Below are 15,282 nucleotides of genomic sequence, written 5' to 3'. Positions count from 1 at the left end.
CCTGTTCTTACAGTGGTCAACCAGGCGCCCCTTATGGGTAACCTGTAAGCAGGATTCAAGCATAAGAGCAACTCTCCCCTCCTGTTGTTTCCAGCAACTGGGATTCAGAAGCATTTAACTGTGGAGGCAGAGCTTAGTGATCGGGGCTAATAGCCATTGATAGCCCTCTCTCCTAGGAACATGTCTATTTCTCTTTTAAAGCCATCTAGGTTGGTGGCCATTCCTGCTTCCTGTGGGAGGGAGTGCCATAGTTTGTGCACTGCACAGTTTTTCTCCCTCTCTTCTAACACCTAGCAATCGTGGAGTTCCAGTGAAGCTAAATGTTGGAAGATTCAGGACAGATAATGAATCTTTCGCTTCATTGGATCTCCACGATTGCTAGGTGTTAGAAGAGAGGGAGAAAAGCTTTAATCTGTGCCATGCATAATTTTATAAACTAAGATTATGTTGTCTCTTGCTCACTTTTTCTCTAAACTCAAAAGCTGCAACCTTTCCTCAAAGGAAAGTGCACCTGGGCTCAATATTGCACTATTGCAATATTGCACTCCAGTTGCAATACGGTTGAAGAAATAGGAAGGGCCACAAAACACAAGATCATATCTGAAACAATTTTCATTGTTTACTGAGGCAAAGCATGTAATGCAAATGCAATGATAAAGTGGATATAGCCAACAAGGAACAAGGTAAAGAGCCAATACATGGATGGTGAATAAAATGATTGGCATCCGTCTGTCCCAGGAGAAAATGGAGGAGTGTGCCTTTGAAGGTGAAGTCAAACTGTTGGAAGATTGCAGCACCTGCTGTGGCTGCAGAGACTGATTCAGGAGGGACATGTTGTGTTGCAGGTGGGGCAGATGAAGGTGTCTGGTTGTGCTACTGCAGATGCACCAAACTTAAGAAGGAATTGGGTAGAAATTTATTTTTTATTTATTAAATTTGTACACCACCCTTCATCCAAAGATCACAGGGCGCTTCACATTAAAATACAAAATGAGAACACAAAATATAATAATAAAACCAAACCAAACCTATAACCCTACTCCCGAGAAATAAATGGGTATTTTAGATTCTAAAGCCTTGGGACAGGGACTGCCTTATTAGTGGTCTTTGTAAGACACTCTGGGAGGTCTTTTTAAATCTTAAGACACCTGCATTTCAGACACCTGCCGCTCTCTCCATCTACCCAGGACATGGATCAAGACCTCACCAGGAACATAAGATGAGCCTTGCTGGGCCACAGCTGTCCTCATCTGACCCAGAGTTCCCAACCATCACCACTGAAACTGGTGCAGAGTGGCTCCCCACCACCACCCCTTTCCCAGCAAATTTCAGAAAAGCAGAACAGGTTCTAAGAATGAGGAGCTGGTCCTTCACTTGGAGAATATCTGGATTATCCTGGCCCGAATCTGCTTTGTTTTCACACTGTACACAACTGGGTTCATTAGGGGTGGCACCAGCAGGTAAACATACCCCATGAAAATGCGGATGAGGAGAGGAGAATCCTTCCCAAACCTGTGAATCACAGACAAGCCAATCATGGGCATGTAGAAGAGCAAGACGGCGCAGATGTGGGAGACGCAAGTGTTGAGGGCCTTGAGGCGCTCCTCCCGCGAGGCGATGGTCAGGACCGTCCTGAGGATCATGATGTAAGACAGCAGGATCAGGAGCGAGTCCACGCCCACTGTGGAGACGATGACGAACATCCCGTAGATGCTGTTGACCGTGATGTCTGAGCAGGCCAGCTTCATCACCTCTTGGTGCAGGCAGAAAGAGTGGAAGAGGACATTGGCCCGGCAGTACTGATGCCTCTTGAGAAGGAAGGGCAGTGGGAAAATCAGGGCCACACCTCTGAACACGAAGGCCAGCCCCATCTTGCTTATCCTCGGCACAGTTAAGATGGAGGCATATCTCAGAGGGTTCCGGATGGCCACGAGGCGGTCAAAAGCCATGGCCAAGAGAATGGAGGATTCTATGAAGGACAGTGAGTGGATGAAGAACAGCTGAGTGAAACAGGCATCCAGGCTGACTCTTCTGGTGTTGAACCAAAAGATGGCCAGGATGGTAGGCATGGTGGAGAGGGATAAGCCTAGGTCTGTCATGGCCAGCATGGAGAGGAAAATGTACATGGGCTCATGGAGGCTTTGGTCTGTTTTGATAATGAACAGAATAATAGCATTTCCCATGATGGAAATGATGTACATGGAGCAGAATGGGATGGAAATCAAGATGTGGCTGGACTCCATGCCAGGGAACCCAGTAAGCCAGACCACTGGTGGCTTGGTCTTGGTGCTGTTTTGGAGATCCATGATGTGGTCTGGTGGGTCCCTCCAGGAGCATCAGCCTCTTGGGTGCAAGTAAGGAAAATGTATCCTACTACCAACCAACATTGGTTAGGGCATGTTCCTTACAACTTTGTCCTTTACTGTCTTCTGGAGATGGGACTCCTGAGAGGAAAAAGGCAGAAAAATGGTAGTAACTCGATAGCACAGCTGCCTGAAAGCTGTGGGGGCTGGTAGGGCTTAGGGAAGTAGGTGTTGCCAGAGTCAACAACAGGCAGAGCCAACTCATTCTACTTTTGTCCCCATCTTCTTCATCCCTGTTGAATTCTACAAGGGGCAACAGAGAGGCTAAGGCAGAGGAAGCTGACAGCCAGAGGAATCTCATGGACTGGTTGTATAAAAGAAGGCAGGGTGAGGCTGGATGGCCATCTGTCAGAGATTCTTTAGCTGTGATTCCTGCATTGCAGGAGGTTGGGCTAGATGACCAACAAAACTGTGCTCTATTATTCTGTGGTTCAAATAATGAGACTGCTGTGTGAGTTCCCTTTTGCAGGGCATATTTCGATTTTGTCGTGGGTTGAAAAGAGTACTGTCTACTTCCAAATGCCAGTACAAAATCCAATTCAACTGTCTAGAAGTGAGCTTATGTAAAAGCCAGAATTGGGCTCATTGTAGAAGAAAAAGGAGTTGTGCAAGTGACTTTTGAGGGGCGGCAAAGAGGAGGTGGGAGTTCCTCAGCACCCTAAGTGAATGCCCTCTAGAGATCTTATCTTTCCCCAAAGCTCTCTCCAGCACCCAGAAATGCCATCTCTCGCCCTCTCTCTTCTTGCTGCCTGCCTCCTTTCCTAAAGATGGAGGCTGGATAGTTGTGCCACCAAGTCCTCAAATAATTTATTTTATTCTATTTATTTCACAAATTTATCCATTTGTAAAACAAAACGAGATAAAACCTCAAAGCCAAAACAGAACAGTAAAAGCAAGAGAGAGAAAATACGGCCCTACATTAAAACACACAAAAGGTAAAAATCAAAACAGATTAAAAAATACCTCAACTTTCTAATCATCTGGGTAGGCATTTAAAGTTGTGAGATGTTGTAACTGAATACGCAAGGTGGGCAGAAAGAATTCAAAATCCAGAAAAAGCCTTACGATAGCAAGGGTGCCAACTCTACAGTTCTAGGATTGTAACACAGCCATTGTGATGGATAGCCATTGATATCCTAACTACCCTCTCTGGAATACACACACACACACATATACATATATATATATAATGTCTAGTAGCACCTCAGAGGCCAACTAAGTTTGTTCTTGGTATGAGCTTTCGTGTGCTTTTGTCTAATTCCCCTTTTAAAGCCATCCATGATGGGGCCATCGCTGCCTCCTGTGGCATTGATTTTGCATTGTGTGAAGAAGAATGTAGTCTGTCCCGAATTTACAGCTGCTCTTGAGTTGCTGTATTGGCAGTGCCATGGCTGTAGCTCAGCGGTAGGTGAAAAGATCCCCAGCAGCAGCAGCTGCAGCAGCAGCAGCTAGACCAGGCAGAGACCTGTGCCTGACTCTGTATAGGGCAGCCTCTTCTCTGCTTGACCAGCTTCCCTCTCTTTGCAGATGGCTCCATCGCTTTCCTCTTTCAAGTACCTTTTCAAGACCCAGCTCCTCTACACACTTTTCTGGACCACCTTAGCCCTCCTCGCTTCACCTCACCTTCCTTTCTCCATCCTACTCTTTGCTTGTTCAACTCTGGCTTCTTCCCCCAACAACCTGCATCTGATGCAGACCAAAGTCTTTGTGCAGGAACCAGATCACTCTCTGGACTAGTGCTGTAGATATCAGTGTCAAATCATACCAGAAGGTAAAAAGCACCTGCTGGATCAGGCCAATGGGCCATCTGGCCCAGTGTCTCCTTTTCACAGTGGGCAACTAGATGCCACAAGGGGAAACCCACAAGCAGGATTCAAACACAAGAGCACTGTCTCCCCACCTGTAGCTTCCAGAAGCATTACCGTCTATGACTGTGCAGGCAGAGCAGAGCCATCCTGGCTAGTAACCCTTGGTCGTCCTCTGCTCCTCCATGAATTTGTTCAATCTTCTTTTAAAGCCATCCACATTGGTGGCCATCACTGCCTCCTGTGGGAGCGAGTTCCATGGTTTAACTATGTGCTGCAAGAAGAAATTGTTTCTTGTATCTGTCCTGAATGTGGTACCATTACGGAGAAAATGGCTGGGAGGCATGGAAGAACCAATGGCTCATTTGCTGGTTTGCTGCCCAGACCTCTTCCCACATAGAAGCATGCATTCATACCCTGAAAACTAGGTGGTCCAGCACACCCTAATCTATCTAGAAGATAGGTCCTGGGGGCTTCAGAACCCTAGAAATCATGAGTGAGAGAGTGATTCTGTTGCAGAACCTGTAGTCCACAGAGCAATCAAATGGCCTTTATGGTTCTTCCCAGGCTGACACCTCTGAGGCCTTTTGTCCCTGCAGGAAGGAGGAAGCTCTGCCAGCTTTGAGCCTCCCAGCAGGTACCTGCTTGTAATTGCCTGACTCCGCTGGGAGATGGATCTGCACTTAGTGCCAGAGGCACCATTTAAAGTAATGCTTCCCTAAGTGGGTGGAACTGCACTCTGGCTGGGGGGTGTCAAGAGGCAAGAGGGCACTAGGGATGAGAACGCCTATCAGACTTTGAAAAAAAAACCCTGATCAAGCTCATCAATTTTGTTGAATTAAATAAACTAATTAATTCATTAAACTAACTAGTTTTAATTGGATTTTGAATAAGTGTGCAATGATGGTTACTGTTTTGAATTTTATTGTGCCACTACCTTCCTTGGTGGGTTGTGCAAACCCCTATGCTGAATAATGCTTTTTATAGCGTAGGGTAGGGGGTGCTGGGGATGAGTATGGGACCACACTGTGGTCAGTAGTCCAAAGTTTGGTTTAGAGGGTGGAAAAGCAGAACAGAATTTTGTGGCACCTTCAAGACTAACCGACTTATCAGGGCAGAAACGTTTGTGGACTAAAGTCCAATGCATACAGTGCATTTGAAGTGGACTCTGGTCAATGAAATTTTTATCCCAGGTTAAATTTGCTGGACTTGCTATATGGAGCTATGCAGCTTTTTGTGATAGCAGCAATTCCACAAACAGTAGAAAATTGGTTAAAAACTTTATTAGCACTGAAACAAGACCTTCCATTTCCTTACTGGACATGGATTGCTTCTGTGTAAAGAAAAGGCAAATTCTATGGCACAAATCTGCATTTTACATAGAGATTTCACCTGGCAGAAGATGGAACTTGCTCTCAAGGATGCTGTTTTGCTATTGTGTGTTGAAGTCATGGCCACATGGAATGTGCATTGTTTTAGGCTGGGAGCAGATACAAAAAGGGGAGTAAGTTGAGATGGGAGATTTCAACTATTGGGAAGGGCAATGGGTCCCTCATGGAGCTGGCATCCCTTCTGATTCTGCAGCAGAGCAGGTGGACAAGGGTCTTCAGCCTTCCCAATGGACCCTTTGGGCCAAAAAGAGTTTTGCAGATATCCTTTGGCGCACCTCTTTCATTTTGACACAGTAGAGCACGGGGTTGAGCAAAGGTGGGGCCAGGAAGTGGATGTAGGACAACAGAATGTGGAGGAAGGGCGGAGTGTGGAGCTTGAGGCGGCTGATCAAGGACAATGCCAACATGGGGGTGTAGAACAGCAGGACCACTGAGATGTGGCAGGCACAAGTGTTGAGAGCTTTGTGGCGCTCATCCAGCGAGGTGATGGCCACAACAGTCTTCAAGATCCAGATGTAAGACAAGACGATGAGCAGTGGGTCCAGACCCATAGTGGAGAAGACCACTAAGAGCCCGTAGATGCCATCACTGCTGGACATGTGGCAGGCCAGCTTCATCACATCCGGGTGCAAGCAGTAGGAGTGAGAAAGGGCATTAATATGGTGGCAGTAAGTCAGCCTCTTGAGAAGAAAGGGGATTGGCACATGCAAGGCCACACCCCGCAGGCCAATGGCCAAGCCAATGTGGACCAGCCTGGAGCTGGTCAAAATGGAGGTGTACCTCAAAGGGTAGCAGATGGCCACAAAGCGGTCAAAAGCCATGGCCAAGAGCACAGAGGACTCCATGATGGAGAACGTGTGGATGAAGAAGAGCTGGGAGAGGCAAGCGTCCAGACTGATCTCCCTTGATCCAAGGAGGAAGACCCGGAGCATTGTGGGCAGGAGGGCTGTGGCCAAGCCCAAGTCACAGGCAGCTAGCAGGCCAAGGAAGATGTACATGGGGGAATGGAGGGCTGTTTCTGTGATTATGACAAAGAGGACGGCCCCATTCCCAAGAACGGACAGCAGGTAGGCTGTGCTCAGGGGGAAAGCCAGCCAATATGGGGTGGATTCCAGTCCAGGGAAACCCATCAGGAGAAAGAGAAGCCCAGGGAGGGCAGTATTATTAGGATGGTGAAGAATGGTGTGATTACTCATCGTTGATGGAGGGTCTTGCAGCTCCATTCTCTAGAAAAGGATGCGAGAAACGAGAAGTGAAGCAATTGTGCATTTGAATGATTATTCTTAAAGTCATCACATGAGTAATCACTTTTGCTTTTACATGGAGAATTTTAACCACAAAAGTACAATGTCTGTGCACAATATACCGTATGTCTTGCAAAAGCAGTAACACACGGCCAATGCAGCAGCATCGCCACCACCTCACTGCTCAAATCACATTTCCAAGGTTTCTCAGGAGTCAGTGAGCTGCGCTTTGTCTCAGCTGGGCAATGTTGGTTGCAACAAACGACAATTTAATGTCAACAGGTGACTGAGTTTGAGGTGCCTCATCAAGACCACCCAGTGCAAAGCTGTGCAAAAGGATTGAAACTAAGACTGCAAATAAGAACATGAGAAGAGCCTGCAGGATCAGGCCAGTGGCTGACCAGATGTCTCAGTGGGAAACTGTAGGAGTGCAAATATCCAGAGTGTGGGGTCAGGTGGGATTACTATGAGGAATTATAAAATATGCATCAAGCCGTTGTGTCCACGATGAATGCATTGTGTTGACTGGGTTTGATACATTGACAATAATTTCTGATCAAATCCCACAACCCTCTGCATCTCTGGCCATTTCCTCTACTGTCCATTTCTCTTGCTTGACAAGTCACGTACACACGTAGACAGGCAGGCGTCCTGGGTCATCAAAGACAGTGGGCAGTTTCTTTGCTGTAGCTTTTCTGATATGTTAATCTTAGGATGTTAATCTTAGGGCCAGGAAACAGGTTTCACATAAAGGTGATAATGATCGCTGTCCTCCTGGCCACCTTTCTTATCATGTGTATTGATCGTTTATGACCTCCGGGGTTGCTGAATGCACTCCTTTGTAGTTTTCATTCATTTACCCTAAAGTATGCATGCCTAACTAGTGTTTGTAGTTTAACTTTGTCCCCACGCGGGGTTTGTTGAAATGCTCAAAAGAAATCTGATTGGTTCTTACGAACACTCTGTAAAAAGTTCTTTGGTGAATAAAACGACCTGGGCCGAGGGGTAGAGGGAGAGAGATTATTATACGCACCCTTCCCAGAGTCTTGCTGCTTCAAGCCTCTGTGTGTATTCTTATTAATCAGAGTTTAATCCTTCCTTTACTTTGGGAACGCCTCAGGAAACGCACAAGCAGGACTCAGGCACAAGAGCAACTCCCGCCCAGCAAGTGGGATTCAGAAGCGTCTACTACCTCCAGTTGTGGATTATGCAAATATCTTTTTTCATTCCAAAATTCTTATTGTTATTTTTTATTTGATTTATTAGTCACTCACGACAAAAAAATCATCTAAGTGACTAGCTCAATACATTGCATGCTCAAGAGGATGAAGGGCATGACAAAATTAAGCACTTAATGATAGGTAATATAATTATTAATACTTACATAACTAAACTCACATTTGCTGTCCTGTTTGGGGTTTTCTTGTTTCTACCTTATGTAAATCGATCATGAAGATGATGTGGACACTCATTCTCAATTATTTTGCACGGAATTAAATTTTGATCTTCACTAAACAGAGATGGTATTATAGCGTTCAGGATCTGATTTCGTACTTTCTTTAATAGTTGGTAGACCATAATCAATAGTTAATTGATTTATGTCATTGGTAACTAACATAAGGAATGTATAGCCAGTGTAATAACTGCACATTGGATTGAAGCATCAGTTGGGTTGTGACTCTCCCACGCAGTTGATGAAAGTAAGAAGGTTTGGAACATCATCCCTGTGCAGTTATTGGCAAGTGAGTCCCATTATACTCCATGGGACTGACTTTTTGGAGTGATGGTGTATTTGATGATATCTCTCCTTTAAATACTAATCCCAAAGTTTATGCTCTCAATTTTTCATTTCTTTCTTTCTTCTCAAGCCCCCTTTTTATGTTTTACTTGTGATGCCACGTACTCTTGGTAGCATTATACGTGGCTGCAATGGGTGTTGCTAAATTGCAAAATCTTAAAATAGTAATAATAAATCAGGTGGTTTCAATGTTTCTGCAATCCAAAAAGCTCTACTGGGATGCATGTCTTCTCCCTAGGATCCCTGATCATCACCATTATCTGTAAGCACCTAAGAGTGAGACTAAAATGCAAACGTTTCTCAAATGCCCCTGGCTGTGGTTTCTTGTGGCCACAACTGTTGTCATTTGCCTAGCCAAAACTAACCATTTTCTTAACAGATCACTATCCAACCTTCTCTTAGCCAGAATAACTCCTGCTGCCTAATGCAGAACAAAGCAATAACAGAAGAGAGAGTAAACTCTGTCTAAAAATCAATACAAATTGTTAAGCGCCTGGTTAAGCACACTTTTTATTGTTGTTGCACAAATTCATAAAGTGCCAAATTCAAGCTGGGTGGGTATTTAGAGTGCACACAGATTCTTCTTTTGCAGCTGCAGATTGAATCCGAACTGGGCCAGTAAGGAAGAATCTATGCAGCCACGCCTTGGACAGTGGCAGACTTTGGCCTCTCAGATTTCATTGGCAACCTGTGTAACACTAAAAAATTTCCCCGCTGTCCCTGCCTTTTGCACTCCATTCTGCAGCAGTGCCCAGTACAGCCGCAATGGCCACGCGAACCTAAGACAACCTCTGGCTTGGGTTCTTTTTGAAGATAAGCATCAGGGGTATGTGATGTAGACTGGGCTCTGTATTCCATCTTTTGCTTTGCATTTGAATCGCCTGACAAGCATTATACAGAAGGGAAAGGGAAGCATTGTTTCAAAACTCTAAATAACTTCCCTTTGTCTCACACTGCACCTGCCTTGTTCTTCACTTTGGCTGCTTCTCAGTCTGCAGTTCCTTTTCATTTCATGCCCTACAGTGGGAAGAAGAACTGTTCTGCCTTCCGTTCCCTGGAATAATTCCAGTGCCTCATTCCTGGGAAAAAGAGGGGGAGGTGGGAAAGCTTTTTAACAGCTCACTCTTGCATTTTGTGCCCTCCCCATTGCTATTTATTCAGGGAACATTCACCCAGCGCAACGCTCAGCTGCATGACTGAGCCATGCCATGCCACACTCTCTCTTCTTGGGCAGCGACTGTTTGCTGCCATTTGCTCCTGCTGCTGTGCTGCACTTTCCCAAAATCCTAGAATTGTAGAGTTGGAAGGGGTCATCTAATCCAACCCCCTGCGATACAGGAATCTCCCCCCCCAACATGGGGTTCAACCCCACAACCCTGAGAGTCTCATGCTCTACCGACTGAGCTATCCTAGGGATAGATAGGATGGTTATCATAACACCTCTCAGTCTCTTTTCCAGGCTAAACAAACCCAGCTTCCTCAAATGAAGGCTCTTACATTCTTTAAGGGAGGTTGCCAGCAATCCGGCTGTGCAGGAAGAGATTTGCTGGTGCAGCTCTGCCTGCTCCCTCTCCATAACAAGTGATGATGGCAAAAGGCTTCCCAGATGTAAAATAAATATATTTTATTGAACAAATAATACACTCCAGAGCTGTGCTGTAGCTGCACATGCCAGGCTGTGGGCTGGGTGGCAGGAAGGGAATTTGCACCTGCTTTCCCTACCCCGGAGCCCCAACGGAGCCATAGTCCAAAACCCCAAGCCGGCAGGAGTGGGCAGGCTGGGGAAGGTTGTTATGTACAAACCCAAATGGCGCCAAGGAAAAGCAGCTGGTGCCACTTGTTCCTTCCCAGGGCAAGGCATGTAGAATCATAGAATGGATTCGTTTCTTATTTAGGCATTGCATAAAATTTAAGCACTACCGAACCGGGACCAATGAAACTATAACCTGATCAATAAAACTAACAATAACCTAAAAACAGAATAAAGCACACATCAACATTCTACATTTCTGGACAGGCTTGTCTAAAGAAAAATGCTTTCGGTAGGCACCAAAAAGAGTACATTGAAGTCACCTACCTCTGACAAGGTCTCCCACCTGTCAGCAATTCTGTGCTAACTGCAGCTTCCAGATATTTAGAAATAGAGGCAGAGAAGGGAAGCGGCTTGATTGCTCTGAACCTCTCCGTTCATCCTGCTGCTATTTTCTTGGGCAAGATGAAGACCAGCAGCACCCGAAGCATCCTCACCAGGAAATAAGTTCCCCTGGATTCCTTGGGAACTTCTCCATCCTAAGGGAGCATGTTCAGAATGGGGCAAGATACCTCCTCATCAGGGATCCTTTCCCCTGAGAAGCAAGCCAGCCTCCTCTGTGTTTTCAGGTCAGATTATCAGAGGGAAACACAAGGACAGTCTCACATTAGCCAATGAAACAGCTGCGGGAGCTTGCAGGAAAAGATGCACGGAAGCAGAATAACTAACTGGATTAATTCTGCGAGGTGCTGAGGGTTCCAGGGAACTTGCAGGTCACTTGCATCTGCAGTGCAGACACCAGGGCCTGGAGTTGCCCTCAGGACTTCGAAAGCCAGGGCTCCAAATCCTCCTCATTGTTTTCGGGTGACACATTTTTGAAGATTACTGCTCCCTCGTGCAGGCAGGAGAAACCCAACCCTAATCTCAATGGCTCCCTTTGAGCAAAGTCCCTGTCACTCCAATTATATCAGACGCTCCTTTGTGCTAACCAGTTGGGTCCACCCACCTGGCACCTTCCTTCTGGTGCTTCCAGCCCTCCTATGAATGAAGGTGACAAACACTGCCAGATCAGAACATAAGAAGCACGACCAGAGTCCTGGGAAATGTGGGGCGAGGCTTCACTCCTTTTACGGCCCCTAGAGTTTTAGAGCTTGATTACCCATTGCTAATCATGATGCAAACTGACAACAAAGGAGCGAAACCTGCTTCCCTTAATTTTCAACAAGTAAAGAACATTCAGAGCATGGCAGTTTTGCAAAATGCATTCATCTGGGGTTCAGAGAACATGGATCTGTTCATTCCAGGTGATGCCTACAATAAAAATCCTGCAAATCTTTTGATTCTGTAATGCGAGGCTCAAGCAAAACATCTCCAGCAGAATATTGTTATGAGTTTGTGGGGGGCTAGATTTCCCCAGATTCCTGGGTGCCAGGACCTCCCCATGATTCCTGGATTTAGAATCATAGAATCATAGAATCATAGAGTTGGAAGAGACCACAAGGGCCATCGAGTCCAACCCCCTGCCAAGCAGGAAACACCATCAGAGCACTCCTGACATATGGTTGTCAAGCCTTTGCTTAAAGACCTCCAAAGAAGGAGACTCCACCACACTCCTTGGCAGCAAATTCCACTGTCGAACAGCTCTTACTGTCAGGAAGTTCTTCCTAATGTTTAGGTGGAATCTTCTTTCTTGTAGTTTGGATCCATTGCTCCGTGTCCGCTTCTCTGGAGCAGCAGAAAACAACCTTTCTCCCTCCTCCTCTGTGTGACATCCTTTTATATATTTGAACATGGCTATCATATCACCCCTTAACCTCCTCTTCTCCAGGCTAAACATGCCCAGCTCCCTTAGCCGTTCCTCATAAGGCATCGTTTCCAGGCCTTTGACCATTTTGGTTGCCCTCCTCTGGACACGTTCCAGTTTGTCAGTGTCCTTCTTGAACTGTGGTGCCCAGAACTGGACACAGTACTCCAGGCCTGACCAGAGCAGAATACAGTGGCACTATTACTTCCCTTGATCTAGATGCTATACTCCTATTGATGCAGCCCAGAATTGCATTGGCTTTTTTAGCTGCCGCGTCACACTGTTGGCTCATGTCAAGTTTGTGGTCAATCAAGACTCCTAGATCCTTTTCACATGTACTGCTCTCAAGCCAGGTGTCACCCATCTTGTATTTGTGCCTCTCATTTTTTTTGCCCAAGTGCAATACTTTACATTTCTCCCTGTTAAAATTCATCTTGTTTGTTTTGGCCCAGTTCTCTAATCTGTCAAGGTCGTTTTGAAGTGTGATCCTGTCCTCTGGGGTGTTAGCCACCCCTCCCAGTTTGGTGTCATCTGCAAATTTGATCAGGATGCCCTTGAGTCCATCATCGTTGATAAAGATGTTGAATAAGACCGGGCCCAAGACAGAACCCTGTGGCACCCCACTAGTCACTCTTCTCCAGGATGAAGAGGAACCTTATTGATGAGCACCCTTTGGGTTCGGTCAGTCAGCCAGTTACAAATCCACTGAGTGGTAGCATAGTCAAGACCGCATTTTACCAGCTTCTTTACAAGAATATCATGGGGCACCTTGTCAAATGCCTTGCTGAAATCAAGGTAGGCTACATCCACTGCGTTCCCTTCATCTACCAGGCTTGTAATTCTGTCAAAAAACAAGATCAGGTTAGTCTGACATGACTTATTTTTCAGAAATCCATACTGACTATTGGTGATCACAGCATTCCTTTCTAGGTGCTCACAGACTGTTTGCTTAACAAGGGAACCTCCATTGCTCATAGAAGCCCTTCTCACCTGTGCCTTGCTACAGACTGGGGGGGGGGGAGAGAATGGCATGGTGGTGGGAGAAGAAGCCCCTTTTATTCATCCCGACTAGGCTGAGCCAGCCTCTTTGTTTCCTGCCATCTGTCACTTCCAGTGACATCCAGTAGCCCGGCTGGGAGATGAGGAGGGCTCCAGCCTGACACCAAGAAAACATTAACCATTTGGAGCTCGGCTGCCTTGCAATCGATAGGGGTCCAAGTTCCTTTGGTGACTCATCTGGTCCACAAACAACCTGACCTAGAGCATCCACCCAACAGTGGGTGGGAGAACGCTCAAATGTTGCAGATTCATTGACGGATGGGGCCACAAACAGGTTGCAGAATCACAGAGTTGGAAGGGACCCCAAAGGGCATCTAGTCCAATCCCCTGCAATTCAGGAAGATCAACTAAAGGTCACATGGACTAAGGGTGGAACCAGTGATGAGAAACACCATAGACCCGTAAGGACCCTCAAGGCGGTGCTGGACTACAACTCCCATCATCTGTGACCATTAGCCATGCTGGCTATTGGGGCTGCTGCACTCAGGTCCAGCTTGCAAGCTTTCCCTAGGCATCTGGAGGTGGGGTTAGATGGGCTTTGGCCTAATCCAACAGCACGTCATCTTCTTATGTTATATTCTTACACTATTGGGACTTGAGTTCAGCAACATTTGGAGAGCATCCATGTCACAGACAGCAGATTTTTTTAAAGAGTTAAGTAGAATAAGATTCAATCAGGAACTTTAAGAGAATGCCTTTACTTTATTAGGAAAAACTAAGTTTCACTATAGTGTGTGGCGGCTTTTGATTTATACAAAGCTCTTTGTCTTACTGGCTGCTAAGAGAGAGAGAGAAAATGTGGGAAACCTAGTGGCAAGTCTCATTCTAAGACTGAGAATGGAAAAAATAATTGCAGGCTGAACTCTGCCTTGCGAAGAAAATCACAAGCTGCAGAGTGAGGGACTGAGAAACAGTGGAGGTTCTCTCTTTGGAAATACTTTTTAAAAAATCCAGTTGGTATCAAACCTCAGTTATTGATCCGAATGCCCACCAGAATGTTCTTCAGCTCCAAATGGCTCTGCTGTTCATTCCTCAAGGCCACTCCTTGGCACGACGCCAGCCACAAGCTAGACTTGCACTTGGGGATTCTCCTTAAGGAATTCCCCAGATCCAATAAAACCTCACTACTTCAAAAGCTGCCTAGAACAAGACTTGCATGACGGCAGGGACAGACTGCTACAGAACAATAGGAAGGAGATTCACACATTGCCAGAGCCCCAGAGTGATCGGAAGGATAGCTGGAATATTCCTTACAGGACTGAGAGACTCTGTACCATACATGGCAAATTCCCCAACATGCCTGTGAGCTCTCTCGGTTTGAAGGCTGACTACTCTTCTGCTTGTAAAGGTTAGCAAAGTGCACAGTGGTGATGTCTGGAGAAACTTTTCTACTTACATCCCAAAAGTCAAGGAGGGAGTTAAGGAGGGAGTAGGGTAGGGGGAATACCAGAGTTTGTTAAGCCGAACACCTGCTGGAAGATTCAGGACAGATAAAAGAAAGGACTTTTTTCATGCAGCACAGAGCCAAACTATGGAACTCGCTCCCACAAGAGAGAGCCACCAACTTGGATGGATATATATATATATATATATATATATATATATATATATATATATATATAAAATTTTTATTGATTTTAACATATAAATTATAAAATGTACCACAAAACTTATCACTTATACAATCTTTTTAAACTTCCTTCAGCACCTCTGATGATCCACCGTTTTAACCACTTCTTATGCATTTCTTAACTTTATATTGCCTTTACATCTCTTAACAAATCATCCTTCCCCTTATCCATTTTGCAATACTTTCAATAATACTCCTCACAAAACTTCTTGCAACCTACAAACGTCGTCTGATCTTCACAAATACTTTTCAGATAGTCCGTAAATTTACTCCAGTCTTCCGTGAATTTCTGGTCCCGCCGGTTTTGAATCCTTCCTGTTAGTTTATCTAGTTCTGCATAGTTCATTAACTTCATCCTCCATTCTTCAATCGTCGGTAATTCTTCTTGCTTCCATTTTTGGGCCAATAAACCAACTTGGATGGCTTTAAAGGAGGATT

General features: G+C 45.6%; 3 protein-coding genes across 4 annotated transcripts in view; all 3 read right to left on the bottom strand.

Annotated features, from left to right (window-relative positions):
• The window catches only part of LOC128412303 (zinc finger and SCAN domain-containing protein 31-like), a 275,497-nt gene that overhangs the window by 18,777 nt on the left and 241,438 nt on the right, over window positions 1–15,282 (bottom strand). The window lies entirely within an intron of this gene.
• LOC128412132 (olfactory receptor 51G2-like) lies at window positions 907–2,394 on the bottom strand. Its single transcript, XM_053384988.1, has one exon. The coding sequence runs from the start codon at window positions 2,304–2,306 to the stop codon at window positions 1,371–1,373; it is 936 nt and encodes a 311-aa protein (XP_053240963.1). The 5' UTR covers window positions 2,307–2,394; the 3' UTR covers window positions 907–1,370.
• Window positions 5,432–11,803, bottom strand: LOC128412091 (olfactory receptor 51G2-like). Of its 2 annotated transcripts, none has more exons than XM_053384940.1 (2): window positions 10,679–11,803; window positions 5,432–6,785 (listed from the first exon to the last, which is right to left on the bottom strand). In XM_053384940.1, exon 2 carries the CDS (start codon window positions 6,780–6,782, stop codon window positions 5,775–5,777), a length of 1,008 nt encoding a protein of 335 aa, XP_053240915.1. In that variant the 5' UTR covers window positions 6,783–6,785; window positions 10,679–11,803; the 3' UTR covers window positions 5,432–5,774. The 2 variants fall into 2 exon arrangements, with proteins under 2 accessions (XP_053240915.1, XP_053240916.1); XM_053384941.1 differs by having other exon boundaries at window positions 10,849–11,803.

Source organism: Podarcis raffonei, chromosome 4 (genome assembly GCF_027172205.1).
Source record: "Podarcis raffonei isolate rPodRaf1 chromosome 4, rPodRaf1.pri, whole genome shotgun sequence".
Taxonomy (NCBI): domain Eukaryota; kingdom Metazoa; phylum Chordata; class Lepidosauria; order Squamata; family Lacertidae; genus Podarcis; species Podarcis raffonei.
The sequence above is the reverse complement of the archived record's forward strand: the minus strand, read 5'-3'. Positions and strand labels throughout refer to the sequence as shown.

What these genes read in the sequence shown, in the direction of transcription:
- LOC128412132 (XM_053384988.1), bottom strand. Translation starts at nt 2,306, where the DNA reads ATGGATCTCCAAAACAGCACCAAGACCAAGCCACCAGTGGTCTGGCTT.
- LOC128412091 (XM_053384940.1), bottom strand. Translation starts at nt 6,782, where the DNA reads ATGGAGCTGCAAGACCCTCCATCAACGATGAGTAATCACACCATTCTT.